The sequence below is a fragment of the Phyllostomus hastatus genome, unplaced genomic scaffold (genome assembly GCF_019186645.2).
Source record: "Phyllostomus hastatus isolate PE091 unplaced genomic scaffold, TTU_PhHast_1.1 phas_scaffold_585, whole genome shotgun sequence".
Classification (NCBI taxonomy): domain Eukaryota; kingdom Metazoa; phylum Chordata; class Mammalia; order Chiroptera; family Phyllostomidae; genus Phyllostomus; species Phyllostomus hastatus.
This window is the reverse complement of record NW_025334037.1, coordinates 17,246,960-17,274,626: the sequence shown is the minus strand read 5'-3', so window position 1 is coordinate 17,274,626 and position 27,667 is coordinate 17,246,960. Positions and strand designations below refer to the sequence as shown.

Genomic DNA, 27,667 nt, shown 5'->3' with positions numbered 1-27,667 from the left:
ACCTCTCTGTCCAGCTTTCCCTTGCAACAAGTGGTGTTGGAGTAGCTGCAGACACTTTGGAAGTCTGACAAAGGGGACATTGAGTTGGGGACATTTAGTTTGAGCACAGTAGAGTGTAGTTAGTGGTCTGCAGTCACTCCCTGGACAGCTCGGTTAGTGCTAGCAATCCTGGTGGGGGGAGAGCTTCCAGGAAGGTGGGTCCTACCTGCTGGCCAGAGTGTTGCTTTCTGACCATGGACTAGAGTGCCTGACACTGAAAGTGTATGGGTGATGGAGGAAAAACACGGTGTAAAATTACCAAAGGCAACAAATTTGTAGGAAATTCTTCCACATTTTACAGTTCATATTTTAAAGAAACCTGATTAAGATTTCTCCAAACTTGTCATCAATCCTAAAAAGTTTTAATGAAAGGACCGATAAAGTTATGAAGTCAAGAGAAATTTTTCTAAGCAATAACAAGCATCTTTTGGATTAACCATGCAAAAGGGAAAATGGAATTCTCTCTCTATTCTTTCTCTCCTTAGACAATATTACAAAACTACCGTATAAAGAGGTGAGCAAAGACAGTTCAGCCAAAATATGTACATTGGATAGCTAATTAATGAAAACATTTTATGATTTTTTTCTGAATTTTGTAATGTTTTTATTGTGTGTAGGCTTTTTAATATGAGTGAACTGTTCTGATATCTTTAGTCATTTTATTTTTTTTATTTTTTTAAATTTTATTTTAATCATTCTTCAAATACAGTTTTCTCCTTTTTACTCCCAATCCAGGCCCCCCCCCACCCTCCCCACTTCCCTCCCATTACCACTCTCCCCTTAGTTTATGACCTTGTGTCCTTTAAGTTTGTTCCCGTGAACCCTTCCCATTGTCCCCTTAAATTCCCTCTACTCTCTTCTGTGGGCACTGTCAGCCTGCCCTCTATTTCAGTGTCTTTGGTTATATTTTGCTTGTTTCTTTGTTTTGTTATTTAGGTTCCTGTTAAAGGTGAGATCATATGGTATTTGTCTTTCACTGCCTGGCTTGTTTCACTTAGCATAATGTTTTCCAGCTCCATCCACGCTGTTACAAGGAGTAGGAGCTCCTTCTCTCTTTCTGCTGCATAGAATTCCATTGTGTAAATGTACCATAGTTTTTTGGTCCATTCGTTTACTGATGGGCATCTTGGTTGCTTCCAGCATCTAGCTATTGTAAATTGTGCTGCTATGAACATTGGGATGCATAGGTTCTTTTGAATTGGTGTTTTAGCATTTTTAGGATAGAGTCCCAGCAGTGGAATCGCAGGGTCAAAAGGCAGATCCATTTTTAGTTTTCTGAGGAAGTTCCATACTGCTTTCTATAGTGGTTGTACCAGTCTGCAGTCCCACCAGCAGTGCACTAGGGATCCCTTTTCTCCACAACCTCTCCAACACTTGTTGTTTGTTGCTTTGTTTATGATGGCCATTCTGTCTGGTGTGAAGTGGTATCTCATTGTGGTTTTAATTTGCATCTCTCTGATAGCTAGCGATATTGAGCATCATTTCATGTGTCTTTGCATTTTCTGTATGTCCTCCTTGGAGAAGTGTCTGTTCAAGTCCTTTGCCCACTTTTTAATTGGATTCCTTGTCTTCTCAGAGTGCAGTCTTGTAAGTTCTTTATATATTTTGGAGATTAAACCCTTGTCTGAGGTGTCATTGGCAAATATGTTTTCCCATACAGTTGGTTCTCTTTTAATTTTGATACTGTTTTCTTTAGCTGTGCAGAAGCTTTTAATTTTGATGAGGTCCCATTTGTTTATTCTTTCCTTTATGTCCCTTGCTCTAGGAGACAAGTCAGTAAAAAAGTTTCTTCATGAAATATCTGAGATTTTCCTACCTACATTCTCCTCTAGGACTTTAATGGTGTCACGTTTTATATTTAAGTCTTTTTATCCACCTTGAATTTATTTTTTGTATATGGTGTAAGTTGGTGCTCAAGTTTCATTTTTTTTGCATGTGGCTGTCCAGTTGTCCCAACACCATTTGTTGAAGAGGCTATTTTTACTCCATTTTATGTTGCTGCCTCCTTTGTCAAATATTAATTGACCATAGAGACTTGGGCTTATTTCTGGGCTCTCTGTCCTGTTCCATTGGTCCATGTGCCTGTTTTTATGCCAGTACCAGGCTGTTTTGATTACAGTGGCCTTGTAGTATAGTTTAGTGTCGGGTATTGTGATCCCTCCTACTTTACTCTTCTTTCTCAAAATTGCAGCAGCTATTCGGGGTCGTTTATAATTCCATATAAATTTTTGAAGTGTTTGTTCTATGTCTGTGAAATATGCCATTGGTACTTTAATAGGAATTTCATTGAATGTGTAAATTGCTTTGGGTAGTATGGACATTTTGATGATATTAATTCTTCCAATCCATGAACACGGTATATGTTTCCATTTGTTTGTGTCTTCCTTGATTTCTTTCTTCAGTGTTGTGTAGTTTTCTGAATACAGGTCTTTTCACCTCTTTGGTTAGGTTTATTCCTAGACATTTTATTTTTTCTTTTTGCTATTTCAAATGGGATTTTTTCCTTGATCTCTGCTTCTGCTGTTTCATTGTTGGTGTACAGAAATGCCTTTGATTTCTGGATATTGACTTTGTATCCCGCTGTTTTGCCAAATTCATTTATTAGGTCCAGCAGTTTTTTGGTAGAGTCTATAGGATTTTCTATGTATACTATCATGTCATCTGCAAACAGTGACAGTTTTGTTTCCTCCTTTCCGATTTAGATGCCTTTTATTTCTTTTTCTTGTCTGATTACTGTGGCTAAAACTTCCAGTATTATATTGAATAGAAGTGGTGAAAGTGGACAGCCTTGTCTTGTTCCTGATTTTAGTGGAAAAGATTTTAGTTTTTGCCCATTGAGTATGATGTTGGCTGTAGGTCTCTCATATATGGCCTTTATTATGTTGAGGAATGCTCCCTCTATTCCCACTTTGCTGAGTGTTTTTATCATGAAGGGGTGCTGTACCTTATCAAATGCTTTTTCTGCATCAATTGATATGATCATGTGGTTTTTGTCTTTGCTTTTGTTTATGTGATGTATTACATTTACTGACTTGCGAATACTGAACCATCTTTGCATCCCTGGGATGAATCCCACTTGGTCATGGTGTATGATTCTTTAGTCATTTTAAATGAATATTTTGTGTCTAGTTTTCCATTCATAATTTTGTACTCTTTTTGTTGAAGATAGCCCACCAAATGGTATAAACTTCAGGCCTCATAAGACCTGGATGTGCCCTGACCATGCTATGTGATTTACTTACTCGTTTTGTTCCTCAAGAGTGGGAATCTTTGTTCACTGGCGTCTCTTAAGCACCTGAGCCATGCTTGGCACATGTTAGGAACTCGATAAATATTTGATAAAGGAACATATCAGTGAACAACATTGAAATGAAACATTGATATTAACCTGATTTGCTCAGGAAATGTCAGTATTGACATGAACGAAAGGAAAAGGACTGCAGTTGATGACAAGTGCTCCCCCATAAAACTCTGTACTCTGTGAAACTAAGGGCATGGAAATAAATGACTATTTGTAGGTATTTTCATGAGTAGTCATTAGCTCCCATGGTTTTCAAGAGGATCTGGATCACTTAGACATTTTTTATTTTGGGTTCTATTACCTGCCCCTTGGGACCCAAGAGTAGCCTCAGCTGGCTTTTTGCATCATCCCACTGCAAGGAGGAGAATGTAATTTAAGAGCTGTGGGGAGGTGAGGCCATGCCGAGAGCCGCTGGGCAGCCAACAGAGCAGTCGGCTTTTCCTAAGGCCAGGACCAGACAGCAGGACAATAAAGGTGTAGACTATTTTTTAGCTTTTCTATATCTAGCCAATCATAGAAACTCTGTTTATACAGCTATCTTTGTTTAGACATTGGACAATAGAAATAAAAATATGTCTCATGCCGAGGAAGAAAAAATAAATATAATACTTGGATTTTAACAAAATAAGCAGAGTAATATAGACATTAAAAATCAGAGCTAAGCCTTAGGAAAAGCAGAATCTCATATGATTTCAGCTTGGGTTTTGTGGGGGGGGTTTGTGTATATAGAAATACAGGGGAAAAAAAACATTATATGAATGAGTAGTGGAGGGCAACCTTCTTTGACTTAAATGCCCAACCTTCTACTTCAGCATTAGAACACCTGTTTATTCAGGGGGGACACTTTTCTAGACCTAGAAAAGAAGACTCATTAGCAGTAGGGAAGGAAGCAGTGACCCAGCGATGCTGTCAGGTGTTGACCGAGTCCCATGTGCTCTCTCAGTTTGGCAGTTAGCACTCACACTCTCATTTTCTAGAATATAATTTGCTGCACTCTGATTTCACGTCTAGCAAGTCTTGACAAAGGAACATCAATAAGCCCCTCGAAATGAGCTTTTGTCAGCACTAACCTTGCAGAACGCGTGCCGCCTACAGTCGTGACTGTCATTGCTGGCTGTCTCGCGGTGTAAGGGTTTTCTTCCAGCTTAGGGCCCTGAAGGGGTTGTGGGGACAGGAAGATTCTCCCACTTCATTTCGAGTAGGTTTGCTGGCCACAGCTGGGTTTATGAAGTTCCTTGCAAAAGTAGAGAGATTTCTACCTCGGAAGAAAAGAGCTTTAAAATAATCCCTGGTAGCAAAAGATACTACAGGGTGTGGAATATCCCCATACCAAGGCAGACAGCTGCACCGTCTCCCCTGGACTGTCGGTGCAATGAAAAGCTCCAAGTAGAGAAAAACCCACAGTTCTTAAACACTGTGAACCCCTTTTTTCTTTTTAATTCCCTTCCCCTCCTTTTCCTTTTTTTCTGTCTACAGCCTGAGGAAGCGCTATTGAAGCATAGTATTTCCCAAACCAAGTTAGGACTAATTAAATGACTCTCAAAGTATCTCAAAAGTAAACAGATAGCTTTCTTTCTTTGTACTAAGGTATGGGTCCCAAATTATCTGAAATAGTGCTAGGAATAAATAAAATGGCTACCTAGATGTGACAGGTGTATCAGAAAGGGAAGAAAAGAACTTTTGAGAAAAATAAAGAAATAAAAAGCAAAGATTTAAATTATTCAACAGGCCTCTCTTGGCCTGCTTCCTGTCTTGCCCGGGGAATGGCACACCCACCTGGGTCCTGCCTGCGGTCAGAGCGGGACACTCCCTCCAGGGAGCCCCTCCTTCAAGACTGGTTTGTTCAGACACTTTCAGCCTTTGCTAGCGCTTTTCTCTTCCGTGACTGTTGCACACTGCAGGGTTATGGATTTCGTCTCTGTTCCCAACTACTCGTTGCCTTTGTGCACTAAAAATGGATGACTTTCATCGTACGGTTATGCAATAAGTCTGTCAGGTTGAATTTCCTTCTCACGAGTCAAAAGATAAGCTGAGCACTGACACAGTTTAAATATAAATCAAGCATTCCCCATGTATTATGCATCTGTACATTTTTCAAAAAGAATGGAATGAGCTAGTTAGTTAGTCTCTAGCTGGCCTTTCCCTGAGTCCTGCCACACGGAAGCATCCAGGGTAGCTGGTGATCCCTCCTGTAACGTCCACATTTCTTTCTATTTTAAGTTGTAGGGAGTGCTAGTCAGTTTCAAGGCCCTGCCACCAGAAGGGGAACAAGGGACTTGCTTTATACTGTTCTAGTCCTGTTGGTTGTCACTGCCTGCTCCTTGCATGGGTCTGTGCAGGAGGCCCTTGCTTCGCACAGCTCCCGCATGCATGAGTTTCAAAGCCAGGACAGTTGGTATGTATGTGTGTATGTATGAACATATGTCCGTGTTGGGGGGGGCTACATATATTTATTTTAAAATTTGAATGCACTTATTTTTCAGGTATTCGAAAGTGGTAAAGACACCGGAGAGATCTCTGTTTTCGTCAGCAAAAAAGACCTGGGGCCTAACAGCCCAAACCAAACTGGCGATATGATGGAAAAGGTGAGTTTACCTACCATTTGTTTATAACTCTAAATGTCTTCCAAGTTACTTGCAGTTAATTTAGATACTCACTGGGTTGGCCAAAAAGTTCACTTAGATTTTTTCCCCCCATAAAATAAAGGACACATGTTTCATTTTCACTAATAATTTTATTGATTTGGATATTTTGAGTATATTGGCTGTCTCCTGAGGGGTATAACACCGATTGTTCTTAATTAATTTCTTGGTTTAAATGCCATCAACTTCAATTGGTCTACCTGGCTGTGATGCATCGTCCAGAGAGAAATCTCTGGTGCAAAACTTCACAAACCACTTTTGACATGTTTGATCAGTCACAGCGCCTTTTCCATACACTGCACACATCTTTTTTTTTTTTGCGTTTCAATTGAGTTTTTACCTTTCTTGAAATAATAAAGCATAATATGCCAAAAATGTTACATATTTCCTTCCATCTTCAATATTAACGTGGCTACACAAAAATTCACCAATTTTGATTTTTTAAATGCACTCTGATATCTGTCACAATACAATCTAACAAAATTGTTTTGAATGACATTAGAGACAACTAAGCGATACTAGTGCAATTGTACGAAAAAAAAAAAACAAACCAGTGAACTTTTTGGCCAACTTCGTGCATATTTAAAGGTTATTTGGAAAAGATCAATCATTTGCTGATCTGTAAAGACTGATAGTTTCAAGTTTGACTTATGAATTCCTTAGGCTCTCAGTTTCAGCATAGCACTGACTCCAGGCCTCTTACTTGGCCGTCTTAACCATCATCGTACTTGTATTTGGAAATGTGTCTACACTGGACTCTAGGATCACCCTCTTGTTTATACTTTGAAAAGAAATGACATGATATTCAATGGAGGGTGTGTTCTGGGTCTAGACTATTTCCAAGCCCCAGGCCCTGAGCAACTAACAGGTAGCTTCAGTCTTCTGTGCTCACTGTGAGCACGTCCAGATGGTTTTTCTTAGACATGCTTACCTTTGCCTATTTTCCAGACAACTGGGATGTTTCTTAGGCAGAATCAACCTAGTCAGGGTCTTTATTTTGGGCCTTTGTCTTGCATAAAAAAGACATTGAATACCCCTGTTGTTTACAAATTGGGGTTATGTGCCCCAGTGCACACTAGTGTTTTGGGCTCTGTTGCTTGGCTTTTGTTTAGAACTTGCTCCTTTCTCCCCTGTTTTTAGTACAGCGCCCTCAGTCTTCACGCTCTCTGGTAGTATCCAGGTAAAGACTACCTGGCCTTTACAGTGCGTCACAAACACTGCCTAGAATTAGGAGACTCTTATCTGATCATTAGTATGGGCCCGTCTCTTCAGAAGAGTTGGGAAATGCTACCTTGATTCATTAGAGAGAGAAGGATCTAGAGCCTTGGCTGGTTTCTTTTTGCCATCACATCCCTGGCTGTATGAAACACCATGATACAAAAGTCTTCATAGAATTATCTACTTGTCTCCCCTCATTTTTACATTAGGATATTTTATTGTTTGGTTGATATTAAAATTGAAGATGACATTTGTATTATTTTATACAGGAAGATGTTACTCTGTAGAAAGTTTTTGTGTTGGTTTATGGCATGCTGAAATGGACTGTTCTTTGCTTCTCCGTGCAGGTTAATCTGGGGTGGGGGACTTGAATTAGGAGCATTGTGAAGCTCTTTGGGTGATCCCTGGTGACACCCAAAAGGTGTCCCCTGTGTGCACCCTTGGTGCACACACAGCTCAATCACTAGCTTAAAATGATTCATACTCTTCTCAGGTCCCTGAACAAATCCTTATCCAATAAAGTCCTGGTGATGACAGCTTTGCAGATAAATGGGTGAAGATTAGCACAATTTTTGGTCACCCTATCCCAGCCCTAACCAATGACCTAGAGATGAAAGGCGCTGAGGCCCTTACCTCCTGGAGGCTGTCAAATGCTCACCTTCAAGCACCTGAAACACAGTCTGTCATCAAGTTCAGAAGGTAGAGATTGCGATTCAACCCCAGTGAAAGTGAATTTGGTTGAGTGGACAGGTATTCCCGCCCCTTCCCCGCCACACACTCCTAGCCTTTGGGTACACGTTTCTCTCCTGGATTGGGTCTTAAATCTTTTATATCTTTCCCTTTTACAAAAAAGATAATGCCTATAAAGCAAAATCACTGTGATTTTAAAAGGATCAGCATTACATGTTTTTCCAACATAGTAGCAAAGCGACAAAAAATGAGCTCAGTGGCTGAGGTCACACAGAAGTAAATGTAGGATTTTCTGAACATGATATACAGATTTTCAAAATATGTTTGTGGTTTCAATAAAAAATGCAGATTTTTACTATTCCAACATCTTTGCCTATTATACTCGTAAAGAAAATAGTAATTATTGTTTTTAGTTCAAAGAGCTTGGCTCTGCTGGATGAGAGGTATTAACTTTAATGAAATGAAAAATTTGTTATCATTTTCAGCTTTTCTGATGCTCAAGGCTAAACATCTGGTCAATATAGAGCTTTTGAGAACAATGTAAAGCTGCTAAAGTTGGAGATACAATTATATACCTCTAATTAGGACAAAGGCTAATTCTTAGATGTTCTATGAATATAGTTGCTCATCAAAGATAATATTTTCCTTGGTCAAGAGTTAGAGCCAATAAGGAAGGAAGCTGGCAGGTATGACGAGATTGTAACTTTCTCTTCTTTCCTCTGAGCCTTGGCATTTCCCACTTCTCAATATGCCTAACTGGAATTATGAGAAGGAACGGGAAAAAAAGAGGCACCTGAACAGCAGCTAGGCAAGGAAAGGCCACACAATTGCGCACCCCTGCTGAGATGGCAGAGTAACAGGAAGTCAGAGACACAAGGACTGACAAGGGAGAGAAGAAAAGAAAGCCTGTGAGCCAAGCGGGGGCGGTTGGGGACAGAGCGATGGACAGGGTGGGACACGGAGCAGGAAAGAGCAGAGGCCTGCACACTCAGACGAAGTTGGCTGAACATAATGAAAAGGTCTTTTAAAATTCCACGTGCAACACAGTCCGGCTGGATTTACTTTCATTTGAAATATACCTTCAATTAGAAATATCTTGAGTCAGAGACCCTGAAGGTAAGATAGAAGCAACGCTGACAATGCTAGTATTTAAAATACTGAAAGACAGCATTTCCTACTTCACACTTCCATTATGTCTTATTCACCACTTGAAAACCTCTTATTGAAGCAGCTCACAGGCTTTTGAGGGGCCCTTAATTAAAACGCATTCAGGAAGAGTTCTTCTAAGTGAACCAACCTAGACTGAAAATCTTATTTATTTTTGCGGTGCCATAAGTGGTGAATTATTCTACCATGGGTTATCCCAGGTTAGCTGGGGACGGAGAGATTGCCGATTGTAAAACTTGAACGTGCCCCGGAAGGACCCTAAGAGAATGTGTAGCTCTGACAGAAAAAGCATAACCCATATCAAAGAGGACCGTCACCAGGAGTAGACGCCAAACGCTCCTCCTGTAAGACTGTCACATCTGCTTTCAGGCCCCGTGCCAAAGGGTCAGAGCTCAATCACGAGCCTGTGGCACCCCCTGCTGGTTAAAAGCCTGTGCTCATTTCTTTACTTTACCCTGGAGCTAAACGCTTCCGTCATTTCACACTTCTTTTAACATTGTATGTGAATTTAATTACCATTTGTTTGGACTTCATTTGTTTCAGTGTAGAAACAGTTTATTACAGGTGTTTGCATTTTATGTTATTTCTTCTTATTCATTATTCTCCTCCACCCCCAGTTACTTCTCAAGATTCATCAGAGGCTTCAAGGATCTTCCCCCAACCCGCCAGGCCTCAATTTCTCTTCAGCCCGGCTTTTCGACGAGCAAGGCCAGGAAATTAAGAATCCACTTTTGCTGAAGAATGAGCAAAAAATTTGGGTCTCTTTTGGTAAAGCACACAGGTAGGAGCGCGGTGTTTATCCTCTGTCTGCCCTCAGGTTTTCCTGGGGCAAACTAATTTAAAGGGAGAGCGGAGAAGCCAAGTAGCAGCACCCTTTATGAAAATTATTTAAAATTTTGAATTCCAGTAAAATATCAGGGCATTTTATGTGTGTGTGTGCGCGCGTGTGTGTGTGATGCAGAGTTGTTTGTAGAATATGACATCTCTCTCTCTCTCTCTGACTTTTCTGTCTTAATGCCTTGTCATAGTTCTTGAAGTCTGCCTGTCAGCACAGCGAGTGGGATTTGTTCATGTCTGAGTAGGCACCTTAATGATAGCAGATGGAAACGCTGTGGGGGTCCAAGCCCATCACACTGGCGTTGTCGCACACTGCCCTGACCTGCTTCCACGCCTCTATTTTTTGTCCCTTTTTAAAGAAGAAATGGATGGTAATTGAAAAGGATTTTAAGCAAGATTTATGAAGCTGCAGACAACATGATTCCCCACTATCTCTCTATGTTTTCACAAATAAAGTCTTAACCTTTTGAGTGCCAAAGACAGGGCAGCCAAAGATAAATTGGTAAAGCTTGCCAGCACTCTCCGATCAAAGTTACATTCCTCAGACGCGCCTTGTATTATCCCACAATAATTACTGGCTATTGCTGAGTGTTGTGTACGTTTTTGTAGACTGGTAAATTTCTGCATAAGATTATTTGTGTCTCCGAGAAAAGAAAAAGGCTGCATTTCACAGGCACTGGTGAGCTGGGCTGTGTCTGAAACATCTCGGAAATTTGTACCTATTTTGACAGCACACATCCAGATGAACTCCGGAACTGCTTGTCAGAAAACCTACACACACTTTTCTGTCTGCTCTTAATTTTGTAGCTCTTTGTGTGTCCATAGATCAGAATAAAGGACATAGGGGAAAATAGTTTTGTTTATAGAGTATAATTGATCATAATTATAATGAAACTAGCCTAAACAGAACTAGGACCTGATTGGGTTTGCTATATATTCTAATAGTCAAAATTTCAAGTATGGAAATAAGTCCACTCAGAAACCCATGAAGGTCTGGGAAAAAAGTTGGTAGGATTAGTTGTGGGTAACATACTACAAAATTCTATTTCATCTGTCTCAGTCGAGTAATATTAAAATACTTAATAATTTCTTGGGATGTGTAAGTTATAGAATTAAAAATATCTGAACGGAATGGTATTTTCCCCCAAAGGCAGATTCCAAAATATAATTTAATTGCACTGTGAGAATTATTTTTGCATGATGAAAACAGTAATGAATTTTATTATAAGAAAGGGCTTTAATAAAATGTGTGTCTAATAATTTCTTCTTAAATATCATTGTGAAAGTGAAAGCATGACTGACTAATTTTGATGTTTGTAATGTTTGCTGTAACACTGTATTTTAATAAGATCAAATACACATTTTTGGTTAATAGGGTCATATTTGTGGAATAACTAATAAGATGCTAAGTATCTGAAATTTCCAAAGTCAACTGAGAATTGTAGCTGGAGGAATACATAGTGTGTATATTTGTTTGTAGATTATTGTCATTTTAATAGGATAATGTATTCTTTTTCTGGTTTTGAAACTAATATGAAGCACTAGGAAGCTGTTAAACTATTTGCTACCATTGGAATTTCTAAAATTTATGTTTAAAAAGTTATTCCCATCAGGTTAAAATATATTGAGAAAATGTGCAATATGGGCTAAGTAAGTGGCACTCATTTTCAGGAAGTAATTCTAACTTGTCTAATATATGCTGACACGGGAGTCAGGTCACTCATTTACAAAAGATGATGTTGCCAGTATCTACTTCTGTTTTGAATCCTTTAATTATTTTTCTCCCAACTTTTTAGTCTGCAGAAAATTTGAAAGAATAGTACAAATAGCTATATATCTTTCACCTAGGTTCAACAATTTAAAGAGTTTGCTACATTTATTTTACCTCTCTTTTATCTTCCTTCCGTCTCTTTTAAATGGTTGGAGGTAAATTTGAGATAATCATTAAAGTTTTTCTCTTAAATGCTTCAGGCCACATAACTGGGGAATTGGATATTCTTTTCCATCACCACATTATAATGTCTAACAAAGTCAACAATAGTGTAATATCATCTAATATATGTTATATTCAAACTACCCAAAATGTGCTTTATAGCTTTTCTTTATTTAGTATCCAGATAAGCTTCATGTGTTGCATTTAGTTATTTTTTTTAGTTCTCTTCAATCTAGAATATTCCCCAACCTTTTATTTTGTTTTTTATGAAGTTGATTTTTTTTAAACAGTTCAGCACTTTTCTTGTAGAATGCCTCATAGCCTGGATTTGGCTGAGTGTTTTCTCATGCATAGATTCAGTTTAAATATTTTCGATAATACTACACAGGTGATGTGGGTAAGTCATGTAATTAGAAAGTTAACCAGCAAGTCTTTGTCTCGAATTTAGAAAAGAATGGCTCATATTTGACACAGTGGCCATTCTTATTTAATATCTGTTTTCCATTTGATTTTAATTCTAAGATAACTAAATTAGCCCAAAACAATGTACTTAACAGCATGTAATATAAAAAAATCAAGTTAGTATAACATTTAGTGAGCCCATAAAAATTGGTTGTTTGTAGTCAAATATTAAGGTTTCACTTAATTATCAGATCCAAAGATTATTACTGGTGTATTGTATTGTAGGTATACACTAATGAACATCATTAGTTATACATGATGTAATTATTAGGAATGAACATTATATGAAAAATTGGTTGTTTCTCTCCATGAAATACTTTTCATTTTATTATTGAAATTATTTTAAAATACATCATGTGTTGCAACTATACTTAGCATATTATAAATCGGCAAAATAAAGTAAAATGTGCATTTTAGGTTTTGGGATTTTATTAAATCCTGATTGTTTTATTTATTTGTGCTCAAAACTCAAGTGTTTGCATAATTTTGCAGATAGCTTTTTAAAATTTTTTTTATTTCCTAGATCTCCACTGAACACTGTTTTGAGCCTGACCTTTGACCAGGTGGCTGCATTTGCCAGAGATGGCATCACAATCGCATATAAAACCGTCTTGGATCCGAGTGCTGCTCTGCTACCCGGATGTGACAAGTAAATGAACACTTGCTGGGTTAAAGTAACCTGGATCACCTACATTCAGGTTTTGCAGAGTGAGAGATTGAAACCCTACAAGATGTTCTTTGAATCTTCTTACATAAGCAATGATTTATTTTATTGACTCATTTTATGATATAATGAGCTAGTGCCTAAAATCCTTACCATTAACTTTCCTTGAGTTTTTAAAATCAGACGGGGCAATGAACAGATTAAAGTTTCTGCTTTGCAGAGGTAATAATTTTATTTGAAATGTAGAAACTGGTTTTAGTAGGTGTTTCTAAATAGTTTTGTATGGAACCATTAAAATATTAAATGATGTGTTTACTCATATGAGCCCACATACTTAAGGGTCTCATTCGGTGATGAAAAGTAAAAGCGTTGTGCTGGAGCTTTGCGGGGTCATGAGAAGAAAAGCAGGGGTTGGGGGTCTAGGCATCGTGCCCCGTATCTGCCTGTGACTGTCCATGAACAAATGGGTGGCAGTTTCTTCTCTGCAAAGAATAAAACCCAGCATTTGCTGAGTGGTGACCGTAGTCCAGGCACAGTTCTAAACGAATTGGGCAAGGACCTATTTCATCCTCAAAACAATTATTTTAATTACATCATTACCTGTTATTCCATTATTGGTCCATTTTATAGAGACAGAGACTGAGGCACAGAAGGGCAAAGAAATTTGCCCAGTCACACAACTGGCACGTGGCAGAGCCAAGATTTTAACCCAGACTTCCTCTCCTAAGCACCGAGGGTTCAATCACTATCCTGTCCAAGAGAACATTCTGTGATGATGAAACGTACTTTGTGACGGTTGAGAACTTGAAATATGACTAATGTGACTGAGGAGCTGAATATTTAATTTTGTTTGAATTAAATGAATTTTATGGAGGCTTATGTGATCTATCTATGAAGTCCTATCTAGCTTTAATATTTTTAAATTGAACACATTACAACTTTCCTTAAGATGTAGGTGAAAAGACGGAAGTAGAGGGCAGGTCCTGAAAACCAAAGGCAGTCCGATGAGGTCGCTCGGTCTAGTGTCAACCTCCTGCTAAGCATGTCCATAAAGACAGAGTCATCGGTGTTCCTTGGCAGTGGGTTAAGCCACACCTCTGTCACCCAGTGACTGTCACTTTTCTGTCACTCTTCAGGCAAGATTTGAATCTGTTTTGTCCTGTTCTCTTTTTCTTTATCGATAGAAAATAACTCATCAGCATTCTTTTATTGAGGGCATTTCCATTTATGAGATTTATTTCATGCACAATCATCTTTCTCCAAGCTGTTAAATTTGTCTAAACCTTTACCCTTCTATTTTTAGCTAAGAGTTTAATTTTGAACTCATTAATTCCTTCTTAATTTTACTTCCTAGGTACAGTAACTATTGTTTTACTCAGTGGATTCACATTAGAGCTCGCTCTTTAAGAACAATATGAAACTGCCCTTTCGATTCCCAGCCAGGGTACATTCCTGGGTTGCAGGCCATAACCCCCAGCAACCGCACATTGATGTTTCTCTCTTTCTCTCTCTCTCTCTCTCTCTCTCTCTCTCTCTCTCTCTCTCTCTCTCTCTCCCTCCTTCCCTTCCCTTCCCCTAAAAATAAATAAAATCTTAAAAAAAAACAAGAAAGAAACTGCCCTTACTGAACACAAACAGTTTGAAGATAATTTACTTAATACTGGGTCCCATCTGAATTTTCTTTCTGTACTCTAAAGAGACCATTTGAAATCATACTCCTATTTATATTTCTCAGAGTATTATAAAAATACTATTACCATCCCCAGAACCATTTCCTGTTGAATAGCAGTATGCTTTGTGGCGTGTCTTAATGTATCAACACTGAGCCAAGTAACTTTCTTCAGGATAGGGAGGGATGGGCTCACTTTTAAATTTAGTGACTTGGCTGAATTAAGAATGATACCCAACATCTCCCGGTTGTGTTGTGTCCATGTGTTCCCTAGACTGTGTTGCCTCATATATATATATGTATATATATGTGTGTATATATGTATATATATGTATATATGTGTATATATGTATATGTATATATAATTTATATATTTACACATGTTTATATATATATAAATTGATTATGCTATTACAGTTGTCCCAATTTTCCCCCTTTGCCCCCTGCCACCCAATAACCCCCTTCCCTCTGCCAGTCTCCCACCTTAGTTCATGTCCATGAGTCATGCACGTAAGTTCTTCGGCTATTCCATTTCCTACACTGTTCTTAACTCCTCTCTCCTGCCTCTCCTGTACCTATCAATTTGTACGTCTTAGTCCCTGCACCTTTTCCCCCATTTTCCTTCTTCCCACTCCCAGTTAGTAACCATCCAGAGGAGCCCAGTGTCTATGATCCTGTTGCTGTTCTGCTTGTTTGCTTTTTAGATTCATTTGTTTATAGTTGTAAATTTATTACCATTTTAATGTTCAGAGTTTTGATCTTATTCTTTTTCCTAAATAAGTCCCTTTAACATTTTATATAGTAATGGGTTGGTGATGATGAACTCCTTTAGCTTTACCTTGTCTGGGAAGCACTGTATCTGCTCTTTCATTCTAAATGATAGCACTTTGCTGGATAGAATAACCTAGGTTGTAGGTCCTTGCTTTTCATCGCTTTGAATACTTCTTGTCATTCCCTCCCAGCCTGCGAAGTTTCTTTTGAAAAATCAAGTGACAGTTATGGGAACTCTTTTGTAGGAAACTAACTGCTTTTCTCTTGCTGCTTTTAAGATTCTCTCTTTATCTTTCTTTAACCTTTGGCATTTTAATTATGATGTGTCGATGTGAGCCTGTTTGCATACATCTTGTTTGGGACTTTCTGTGCTTCCGGGACTTGTATGTCTTCTTTCTTTTACCAAATTAGGAAAGTTTTCTTTCATTATTTTTTTCAAATAAGTTTTCATTTTCTTGCTCTTTCTCTTCCCATTCTTACACCCATATGATTCAAATGTTAGTACATTTGAAGTTGTCCTGGAGGCTCCTTACCCGATCCTTGTTTATTGGATTTTTTCCTCTATTTGCTGTTCAGATTGAATTTTTTTTTCTTCCTTGTGCTCCAAATCATTGATTTGATTCTCAGCTTCATCCATTCCACTGTTGATTCCTTGTAAATTTTTCTTTGTTTCACTTAGTGTAACTTTTATTTCTGCCTGGGTCTTTTTTATGACGTTGAAGTACCCAGTGAGTTCCTTGGGCATCCTAATAACCATTGTTTTTAACTCTGCATCTGATAGATTGCTTATTTACACTTTGCTCAGTTCTTTTTCTGGAGTTTTGTTCTGTTCTTTCATATGGGCCATATTTTGGCCCATATTTTGGCCCTCCTTATCTTGGCAGCCTCCCTGTGTTTGTTTCTATGTATTAGGTAGAGTTGCTTTGACTCCCTGTCTTAGTAGTGTGGTCTAATGTAGAAAAGTGCAACGGTAAATTGGATTGGGCAGAGCCTTAGGTAATTGCCAGGGTGGGGCAACCCTCATGACCCAGGATGATAGAGTCTCCAATATGGTGTTGCTGCTCAGTGGCCATGTTTGGGGAGGGCTCAGAAAGGGAACAGTGGTGCCACCTGGCCTCTGGAGTTTTGTCTGGGAGGAAGCTGTTCCCCCGGCACTCACCCTGGTGCTAAACATTTCAGCTTCTTGCCCTGTGCCACTGGTGCCCTTCAAGCTGCTGCCCTGGTGTTGCAGTCTAGAGGGAGTGAGTCTGCATAAATCCTAAGAAGGGCCCTTTAAGAAGATACACCTGGGAAACCCACAGTTTCTTTCACTGCCCCAGCCCCCACTGGATTTTACAGCAAGGAGTTATAGGGACTTATCTTTCTGGCACTGGAACCCCAGGCTGGGTGGTCTGGGGTGGTGCTGGGATCCCTCACTCAGGAGATATCCTCCCCAGTTTTTACCCACCACACATGGGTGTGGGACCGTCCATTTCATGTCTCTGTGTCTCCATATCTCCACCCCTGCTACCCATCTGAATGAATGTGACCTCTTTAATTCTTTGGCTGTTGGACTTCTGTACTCAATTTTCTGATGATTCTGGGTGACATTTTGTAATTTAGTTGTAATTTTTACTGTGGTTGTATGACTAGGCGAGCTGTGTTTACCTGTGCCTCCATCTTGACCGGCAATCCTTTGTGGTTCCTCTTAAGACATTCTTAAAAATACCGAGCTAACATGCTTAACACAACTATTGTTGTATATTGTATAAGTAAACATTACTTATGTTTACTTTACTTATTTCATACATAATCCATTGTATTCAGACTATAAATGTAACAGTGAAAATGGCCTCAACTACGAGTGATTCTGTAAGAATAAAAATCAGTTTTTTCTTTGTTCTGTTAATAATTAATTAGGTATGGAATTCCCCAATGTTATAAATAATTGCAACATAAAAATTTAAAGCCTTTCTTCCCCAATTATAGATACCAAAACACTTTAATTTGTTTTGTGTAAAAAGATTATGAACTCTATGTTGATTTTTCTCTCACTAGTAGAATATAAAGTGCATAAATTATTATGCTAGTAGGTTAAAGAGTAATCTAATTACATTTTTTCTAGCAAAATTAATCACATGTTTTACTTTTCTTAGTTGGGAAGTTTGTGAAGGATTTCCAGTGAATTTTAATACCAGCAGTCAACAGATACCTGATCAATTTGAAAAGGTGGACTTGGAGAGCCATTTCCTACAAAACAAGGTCAGAATTACATGTTGTAGTTAATGTGGGTATTTTAGGTATTGGGCTGTCAGTCAATACATGGTGATTGAGTAGATATTTGTTAAAGTTTTTGAAAACTGAATTATTTTACAACTGTCGGGGTGGGTATTACTGGGGATTGACTGTGGAAGTGGGGGAGTGGGCAGGGCAGGGGAGAGCAGCGGGGGGAAGTTGGGACAGCTGTAATAGAACAACAATAAAAATATTCCAGTTAAAATAAATAGCATTCCTACTTGAAAAACATTCTACCTGAATTGTGTCATTCAAGTATGATTTTTAGCATATTTTCTTTACAACTACTATGTTAATAATAATTTTGAGTTATTTAAGAAAGTCTCTAAGATGGATCTTACCTCTATGCTTTAGGATCTGATTATTTGCTCTGTGGGTCAGCGCATCTGAGGAACATGAGTTCCTCAGAAAACCCAGTCCATGACAAGCCCATGCAGAAGGCCTATTTATTAATTTCTCCTTAGGATCTTAACAATGAAGAATTTTGTCCTCTACCTGAGCCATGAAAAGCACTTTAAACATGTCTACAAAAAATAAATAATTGTTTTGTTTTTCTCCTCTGGGGAACTGTGTAGGGTTGTTCAGTTCAGCTACATCAGCTTTAGTTTTTGATCTCACGGAATCAAAACCGAACCCACCTGAAGAAACAGGGCTACCACAGAACACAGGACTTCCTGTTAACTGGTCTGGGTCCTGTATTTCCAAGAGAAAGTGTAAGAAACGCATTGTCCTGAACTTTTTTTTTACCTTGTTGCCCATTCAGTCTATTATGTCAAAATTTATAGTGAAAATATTAGTTGTTTCAAGGTGCATACATATCTAAATAGTATAATTATTTTTATTATTTATATTTACTATTTATAATAGTATAAATATCTAAATAGTGTAATTAAAAAGTGTGTAGACTGTTGTATTTTTGGAAGAAGTAATCAGTTTTGGATTAAATTTCAGTCCAACCAAAATAGTCGTACAAGAAAACAAAGATTTGATAAACTGGCACATAAAGGAAAGGTCTATTTTGAGCAAATTTAGAAAATAAATGTACGTTGAATGGTGCACCAATAATTAATGACTTTATATTCATCTGACATTCAGATTTATTTACCATAGTTATGACCCTGTTGACATTCCTTTGTTGGTTTTCACTGTAACATTATTTTCTTGCTCAAAAAAACTTGTATGCCTGGCTGTTGCCTCCTGGCATTGCATATCCTCATCTGGCTTTCACTGACACCCACGGTTCTCCTTCCCCCACTCCCAGTCTGCCTTTTCAGTCTTCTCTTCTTGATCTTCTTCGTGCCGTACACTGCAGTCAGAGCTAATGAACTGTGTTCCAGTACACGCTTCTCACTTTGGGACACTTGTGCCATGGCATGGGTTGTCGTTTGCCTAGGAAGTGCCCCCATCATTGTATTTGTTTGCATTATGGCTTTATTCAACTTCCTCTTCTCCCATGACACCTTCTGAGATCCTCCAGAGAGCATTAACCTCAAATTACCTTGTATTCTCAGAATTCCTTTTCGTCCTTTGAAAATTGTTCTCAGAGTTTGGCTTTTGCTCTAGGCATTTATTTGCCTTTGTGTCTGTCTCCTCCTTTAAACTGAGGAGTGCCCAGATGCAGAGGTCCTGTCGTATTCATCCTTGTCCTCTGCAGTGCGGGCACAAAGTCTCCAGTGTGGGGCAAGTGCACAACGCATTTTTGATGAGTGATTTTTAAAGTTTAGCTGTAGCCTGTCTTACAAGGCTTTCTGCTATCTGACGCGTTGTGTGTTAGCCAAGCCAGAGTGTTCGTTTGCTGTGTTCCAAGAGCACTGCCTGATTTCTGCTGTTCTGCCCACATGGGTCCCTCTGCCTGGAGTTCAACCCCTCTTTCTTTGCCGCCACCCCCAGCCTTCTCTTTCACCCTCGTGCCATATTCTAGCACGCAGCCTGGCATATGGTTGGCATTCATTAAATGCTTATTGACACCCTGCCCATCTTTCTAGCCTTATCTGATTTGTGTCTGCTTCATAAAATTTTTCTCTGCCCCACCCCCACCCCCAAACCAATAGGCTGTTTCTGGCCTTGGTACCCCCAATGCATCTATTCTGTACCATTTATAAGACCATTGAAGTTGATGCTGTTCCTCTTACAGCATTTTTGTGCGTGTGTGACTCTCAATTGGTGCTCAAGGTTAGGTCTATTTGAGGTCACATTGGGGTAAAAAGGGAAGAGTGGTAGGTTCCACTGACAATGTTGAGATCAGATCATAGAAGGTCTTAATTCAATGTTAGGGATTCTGGGTCTTGTTCTGTAGAAAACAAGGGGGTATTGTAAATATCATGCAGAGGCAGGATCTGATGTGATCCTGTGTTAGGAAGACCGCAGGAGGTCCTTGTCTTATCCTTCCTGCCAGACAAGAGATCCCTTCAGGGCAAGGGGTGTTCTGATCATCTTTATCTCCGCTGAAATATCTACATGCTCAGGTCCAGCTCAGTGGAATTGAATTCTCTAGTTAATTAACTCATTCAACAGAAACCAGCTTAAACCTGGTGGGGGAAAGAGTTATTACAGGAAAAGAACCCACAGGAGCCTTCTCTCTTTGATTTTAAGCCAAAGTAGGACTTTAAAAGAAAGCTATATTTTTCGTATGCTGAAAAATGATAAAATAATTATGTGGATAGAATAATCCACAGTAATTGCATCACTATTAAATGGTTCTAGTGAGAAAACACCCATCTTAAATAAAAGTTTGTACACTGTTGTATTTTCGGAAGAAGAAATTGGCTTTGAATAAAATTTCAGTCCAACCAAAATAGTAATATACAGGGCATTTTGTGGTAGAATCTTGATGCTCACTGAGTGAAGAAGGCACACTAAGAGGATTACAACAGGGGGAGGAGGGAGGGAGGTAAAAGCCGATATTCTTGGTGGGTGTGTTTTGAAATTGGCTTGAGATAGAAATATCGGTGCCCAACCCCTTACTGTTTGTTCAAATCTCTTATTGACAAGTAAAACCTTTCCTACAGAGAAAAATTTGGAACATGTAATCCCTGTTAGTGATGTGGGAGACAGCTATAACCCTGACAATTACAACCTGTTGCTCTTTTATCCATTTCAGAAAAAGAGTTGGAATCGACTACAATGGCCAGCTTGGCAAATGCATCTTTCAACAGTTCTCTATTGTTACTTAAATTGGTGGAATTTTTAGATTGCCCCAGTTTAAGGGCAATAAAATTATATGTTTCCATGAAATGGATGAGATTTAAACTTCGTGGTAGTTAATGTAAAAGAAAAAATTCATGAGAAGAATAACTTGAGGGGTGACTGGTTATGGGAAGATATAGCAGAGAAACAGACTCTCTGGAGTTTGGCAGGTTTATATTTTGCCAAAACGAAAAGGAAACTTATTTTGATTCTAGCCTTTTGGTATGATCAGATTTTATCAGAACATTAAAGACAAGCTTCAGTATGGCAAGAACAAGAAAAATACCAAGTTATAATTCTAGAACGAGGGCATACTTGTTACAAGTTCACTTGTAAATTCAGCAGTCACGGATGCTAGCAGAATATGTTATTCTGCATGTTGCAGAGGAGGCTGGGAAAAGGCAAACAATTCTTTGCTGTCCTATTTCTTTGGGGAGCAAGTCACTGAGGAAGAGCATTTTCTACAAATAACTTACACTGTGGAAAATAAAAAAAAATTAATTTACATTTTGAACTGATTGCCATTAGAATAGGACACAGGAAATGAAATTAAATGAAATCCCAAGTCTCTTCCATATTTTTGGACTATGGAAGCTGTTTAAGGGTCACTTACCTAGATTTTGAAGTTGCCTTATTCGGTTGCATAATTATGTGCTCATTGATATTTTCTGCTTTCAAACTTTCTCATTTTTTGGCCTTAGAAGAGGGGCAGGTTGACGGGCTCTAGATCAGAGATCAAAATCAAAAATCAAAAATCAGAGGCAGGAGGAAAGGGATTTTAGAATATTTCTTGTAGTTGTGATTTACTTTAGCAAGTGATTTAATTTGGCTCTAAATTCTCTATCAAGAGTATAAAATTGTATAAAGTTTTTATGTAATAAACAACTTATTTAGAATGAAGGTTGTGATTGATACATGAGCTTCTTTATTCAAGAAAAATTTTATTGTTCTGTGCTTTGTCTCTCAGTAAATCGGTGAGAAAAGACAAGTGGTTCCCTTAGTGTTTTGATTCTGCACAGGAATATGAAAGGCTACTCCCATTTCATCAGTGATTTGGAAAGAGAAAATTAAACAAGAAGTTTTACCTGACACACCATGCGTATGCATCGTTTTTATCAGCAGTTCATTTGGACAAGCAGTGTCACGGTGGTCATGAAAGGGAGCTATGTACAGGGTTTGGCAAAACAATGCCCCCTTTTATTACAAAGCCTTTTATTACAAAACCATAAGCGTGTAACTCTATAATATAACAATATCACATGCAAGCCCACCATGTGACATTTTAAGTGAAATGTTCAAATTTAAACCATAAATCATTACACCCATATTATTGCCCTACCAACCACACTCAGGCAGGCATGACTTCTGCCCCACCCTGTATATAGGTAATTCAAAAGAATGAAAGAGAATTTCCTGATTTGATACTCAGTGGTACTTAAAAATGACTTTCTAATCACATGTAAGAGGGCACATATTTAGAAAACAGTATCAACGTAAATGTTTTATACACACACCCAAACATGCACACACACACATGTGCACAGGTGCACCACACACACATATACAGAACATACAATGTTGCAGTTTGTCAGAACTCTTTTGTTTTTCTGAATTCCAGTTTTCAGTTTTTAAAATTTTCCCAACCTTTTTAAATGTTTAGTCCAAAGCTAAACCATCAGACTAAATTTAAAAGACAAAGGTCAAGTCATAAAGAGAAATTTAACAACCATTGTCAGTTTTAAGAGTATCAGAACCTCAGTCTTAGCCAGATTGTTTTTTTTTTTTTTCTATAACACGAAATGAAGCTGGGGAGTGGCCCCGGCTGTCTGGTCTGTGTAGAATCACTTGGGAACTGTCCAGCAAAATCTCTCCCAGAGAACAGCATGGTGTTAATACTGGGTGCCAACCCAAGGCAGACACAAAGGACCCCTTCGCTCTTCACCAATAAGCCAACTGTTAAAAGATTAGACCATGTTGCGGAGATAACAAGAACGTAGGCGCTGGCAGCAGGTGCTGCACAAAGAAGCAGTTGGCAGTGTGTCTCTCCTGTCTGCCTGATTCCAGTCAAAACAATCTTCTTCCCAGTTGCAGAGGAGAGGTTGGAGCAGGATGGCAACTCAAAATTAGGAGGTTGGGTTAGAGTGCTCCTTTAAATGCTGAGTCCCGTGGCAGATGGATTAGTAGAAGATGATTTATCGTTGTTCAGGAACTGTGGGGGATTCCCCTCCAGAATCCAGCCGCAACGGGCTCACTGGGGAAAACACAATCAAAGAGCTGTGAGTCAAATCTGCTCCTGTGGCGGCGTCGCTGCATTCTTAAAATTTTAGTTTTACTTACAGAGGTCACATGAAATATTCTTGTTTTGAGAAGTAGCTATCTTCCATTATAGAATAATTACCACATATGTTAGTGATACCCTTTTGTTACTGCCTCATCACATTTTTAAAACATTGTCCTTTAAATTATCATTTAATTTTTGTATTTTAAAAATTATTTTCTACCCAACAAGTATCCAGTACTAGCAGCATTTTAGAGTGGACTTTTTAGTATTAGAAAGTAATTTAAATTGTTATTGAAGCCATGTCATCTACTGAGTTTAAAGTGGAAACTGTCATGGCCCCATAATCCTATACAAATAAGTATCAGTACTTACAAACTTACCCAGAGAAAGTGATCATGTAAGTTAGGAGATAAAGTATTAAACCTGAAGTAATAGAATCCCTACAGGCAATGTGAACGCCTGTTAATTTGACAACCAGGTCTAAGTGAGAAGTGGTAGGAGGTACATAATACCTTTGACATAGGTAACCTGATAACAAACACAGATAAAATGTCTCCCCAGTAGGTTCCCCCTGTGCATTCGCACAACTATCACTGAAGTCTCAACTCATATCCCTTTATTCTTAGGAGACTGTGTGGACTCCCAGCTGTTCTCCTAGCCTTTGGTGTCTCCATCCTGTGATCCATTATGTCTACCCTTGCCAGATCAATGCCACTAAAATATGCTATAATTCAGCCCCTCCTGCCTGACTTCTTTCAAGATACTGCACTTTTTGTTGCAGCAGAAATGAACCTATGTTCAATCATATGGAATTAACATGAAGTTGTGTGTGTGTCTGTATTGTTGCCTCTACTGCTGTTTCCTTAGGGCAGGAAAAATACAGGGCAAGACAAACATAGGTTCACAGTTGTGACTACACAAAACACAGAGTTTATTCTTGTGTTATTATTTATTAATTAGTGTATGATTTTCTGTACAAACAACTGTAAACCTACTCCTACCCCACCCTGTGTTTCCTATCCCGTATCACACAGTCAAGGGTCTTGCATAGCAGAACCAGTGCTCAACAACTATTAATTGAATTAAATCAAATGGGATTGAGCACAACTGTTTTGAAAGAGCCCTTCCCAATCAAAAACATGGTGTTCTAGGATAACTTATTCTGGGTAAGTGTATTGAGAAAAGTTGACTTTCAGACTATACTCTAAAAATGCATACTTGTTCTCATGGTGCAGGTGGACCCCAATATTGTCCTCCATGCCTCGGTTTCTGTTGGAAAGTGGGGTTCCTGGAGCAGTGAAGACAGCAGCAGATGTCAGGCAGTGCTGTCGACACTGTGGCCTGCAGCCAGCGTGTGGCTGATCACGAAGGTACCCAAGAGCGTCTGCTCTCCCTGAGGGACTCCCGTGCTCACCGACCGGCTCACCGTGTGCTCCAGTGCCCTTCGCGCACGCGCACAAGCACGCAGTGAAAGCATGATAAATTGTTGGCCGTTACAAATGCTACTTCTCTGCACTTGGTTTGTCTAGTGCGGAGGAATTCTGTGGACCCCATGTGAGCGCTCTGTTCACTTTCAGATGTGCAGATTGGTTCGTACTCCAGAGTACCCTTAGACCCAGTATGGAGTGTATGTATAGTCCACAGACTCGCCGTTTTCATGGGATTTGTCTGAATGTCATTTGCTTTCACTCTCAGTCTTCTCTGTTGTGCTTCATGGGGCCTGGTGGATTAGTGCCACCAGGTGCTAATGATAGCATGTGGCTTTTATAAGGACAGTTGTAGAAGAAATCCCTGAGTATAAAATGTGAACAACGCCTAACACATTTGTACCTGTGTATTGGCACTATTTAATTTTTTACTTTATTATTTTACTTTTGGATATTATTTAAATTGAGAACATATAATTGCTCTCTCCTCCCCCTTACTATTGAAATATGTTTGCATTTGCCACCAAATATATATGCCTGGAAAGAGATGGTGCAGCTTGTATCTCTCCCGCCTGTGTCTCCCTCAGTCTCCTTACTATGGACTATTTTTGCTTCTTCGTAATCCTTCTGTGGGCACAGAGTCATGCAGGCAAGATGGTTGCTGTTAGTTTACTGTGAGGGGCAGGAGGTTGAAACTATTTTCTCAGATGAATATTTAAATCGCCCCTAATCATTATTTTTAGATTCTTGAGAGAGTTAAAAACAAACATATAGAGTAATTAAGTCATAAAGGCATTAAGAAACATTATTCGTTTTATGTCATAAGCCAGAATGAAGTTAGATGAGATATTTCTTAAATCTGCTTTCAACCTGGAGACTCTAACTGCTAGCCCTTTAAAGTTGTATTTTGTTTCTGATTTAATGATAGTACCCATGGTATTTACTCCCAGAGTAAAACTTCAAATTGGTATGAAGGTTGAAGATTTGTTTCACTCTTTTCAGTTCACTGCACTTTTTTTTCTGTGCATACATATTTCTAGTAAGCTCTGTAGTTACACCTATAACAAGTGACATGTGATGGACCCCAAATCACTGTGCTGTGAAATATGCACAGAGAAAAAGGACAAATGAAGATATCAAGGTCTGTTGTATTTGGCGTTGAACTATGAAATGCCACCGTGTTGGGCAGGGAGGATCACTGATTCTGAGCACGGCTCGCTGGCTGCTAAGTTGCGGGTAGTGTTTCACTTTCTGCAACTGTTAATATCCGGGGTTATCCAGGCATAATGACCTCACGATTTGTGACACATTGTTGAATTTTCTGGTTCTTTTAACTTATTTAGACCTTTCTCCCCTCTCTATTCATTGGAAGACTGGGATGATCCTGAGCCGAGCGATAATGCAGGGCTGCCTAGCTATTGGTCATCCAATCAGAATCAAGGCCACTGGGGGAACCTCGCTAGAAGGATATAAATTAATCCTACAGAAAAGGTAATGCTTCTAAGTTATTTAACTTAAAGCAGTACATGTGAATTTCAAGATTTCTGAGCAGTTAAATCATGATGCCTCCTGGCTGAGAGGGAATGTTCATTAGGTGTTTAAATTTGTGTCTACAATATCAACATTAACTTTTTTAATCTAAAATAAGCTGAAAACGTATCCCATGTGGTTTGGTAGTGTTTCTTAGATATTTAAAAAATGAAATGTTGGCCTTACCATGCACCCGTGTGGCAGACAGGCTGCTGCTTTCCTCTATAATTATTGCAACGGACTTCCTTCTATTTATTTTGATTGCTAATTAAAAATGTAATGTTCTGCATGTATTCTTAACCTTTTCTTCATCTTCTAAATATAAAATATTGAACGATGAAAAAAAAACCCCAAGGAGACAAAGTATTGCTGCTTCCTGACTTGGGATTATAAAATGGAAAAATTTAGCAAGGAAGCAGAAAATGGATTTATATTCAACAGTTTGGAAATAGTTTCCTAGTGCTTTTGTTTTTCTTGTTCATTTATCTTCTGATTTCACCTGTGTTGACAAAAATAAATTCTGTTGTACTTTGGGACTTTGAAAGCTATTATCCAACTACTTCTGGATGGATAGGCAGTTAGTTTGTGCTTAGAGTTGAAACCAGAATGAGGACATTTAAACACCAGAGAAGCTAGCCCAGTGCGAATGCAGAAGGGAAGCTTTCTCTAATATGCAATACAGATTGTCCAGCAAGTATTAGAATATCACATAATGATTAGGAATGTGATCCACAGAGTCAGATTCACATGCATAAATTCTGGCTCTTCCTCTCACTCTAACAAAAATTAATTTCTGACCCTGACACTATTCTAATTTATATTATATTTTCACATTTAATCCTCACAACAACCCAATGAGATGCATTATTATTATCTTCACAGTTGAGGAACTTGCAGCACAGAGAAGTCATCATTCACTCAAGGTCATGCCTACTCAGTGGTTGGGCAGGAATGCAAACCCAAGCAGTCAGGCTGTATAACTCACTCTTAGCAACAACACTACACTGCCCCTATGTCAAAGTCTAGTCAGACAATTGCCTGACAAGTACAGTAGCAGACATCTCAGTGGACTAGTGGGGTACATTAATGAGAAACACAGCAGAAGGGAGAGGGAGACACTAGCTCCGCAGCATGCAAACTAGCCAGTGCTAGTAGCACCCTAAGCACACAGTTCGCATGGAAGGATGAACAAACCCAAGAGAAGCCCCAGTTTGGTGCGGTGGTGTAAGTGGAGTGGGTGACAAGATTCCCAGAGCAGAATCTGTGGTATAAATGGGAGACATGTCATGATTCAACCTGTGATGATAATGACAAGGCCAAACCTTGGCACATAGAGCCACAGATGCTTCAGCTCACTTTGTCTGTGGTTATAACAAGGAGAAAAGTCAAGCAATTGTAACTGACCTAGAAATTATATAGATATAGAATTAACAAAGAGGGTATTAAAACAGTTGTTATAACTGTATTCCTGTAAGAAGCTAGGGAAAAGATTAAATGTATAAAGTAGAAACATGGAAGATTTAAAAGTTTCAAATCAAATTTCTAGAGCTGAAAAACAGCAATGTAGGAAATGAAA

General features: G+C 38.8%; 1 protein-coding gene across 2 annotated transcripts in view; it reads left to right on the top strand.

Moving 5' to 3' along the window:
* The window catches only part of DCDC1 (doublecortin domain containing 1), a 352,665-nt gene that overhangs the window by 153,931 nt on the left and 171,067 nt on the right, over nucleotides 1-27,667 (top strand). The window contains exons 1-7 of one of the 2 annotated variants that reach the window (XM_045825424.1): nucleotides 5,676-5,735; nucleotides 5,824-5,925; nucleotides 9,675-9,838; nucleotides 12,813-12,938; nucleotides 17,529-17,634; nucleotides 24,370-24,504; nucleotides 25,934-26,052. In XM_045825424.1, the coding sequence (XP_045681380.1) occupies nucleotides 5,914-5,925; nucleotides 9,675-9,838; nucleotides 12,813-12,938; nucleotides 17,529-17,634; nucleotides 24,370-24,504; nucleotides 25,934-26,052 (662 nt within the window). In that variant the 5' untranslated portion in view covers nucleotides 5,676-5,735; nucleotides 5,824-5,913. Of the gene's footprint in view, nucleotides 1-5,675; nucleotides 5,736-5,823; nucleotides 5,926-9,674; nucleotides 9,839-12,812; nucleotides 12,939-17,528; nucleotides 17,635-24,369; nucleotides 24,505-25,933; nucleotides 26,053-27,667 lie in introns of those variants that run through there. The other variant, XM_045825425.1, reaches the window with a different exon arrangement.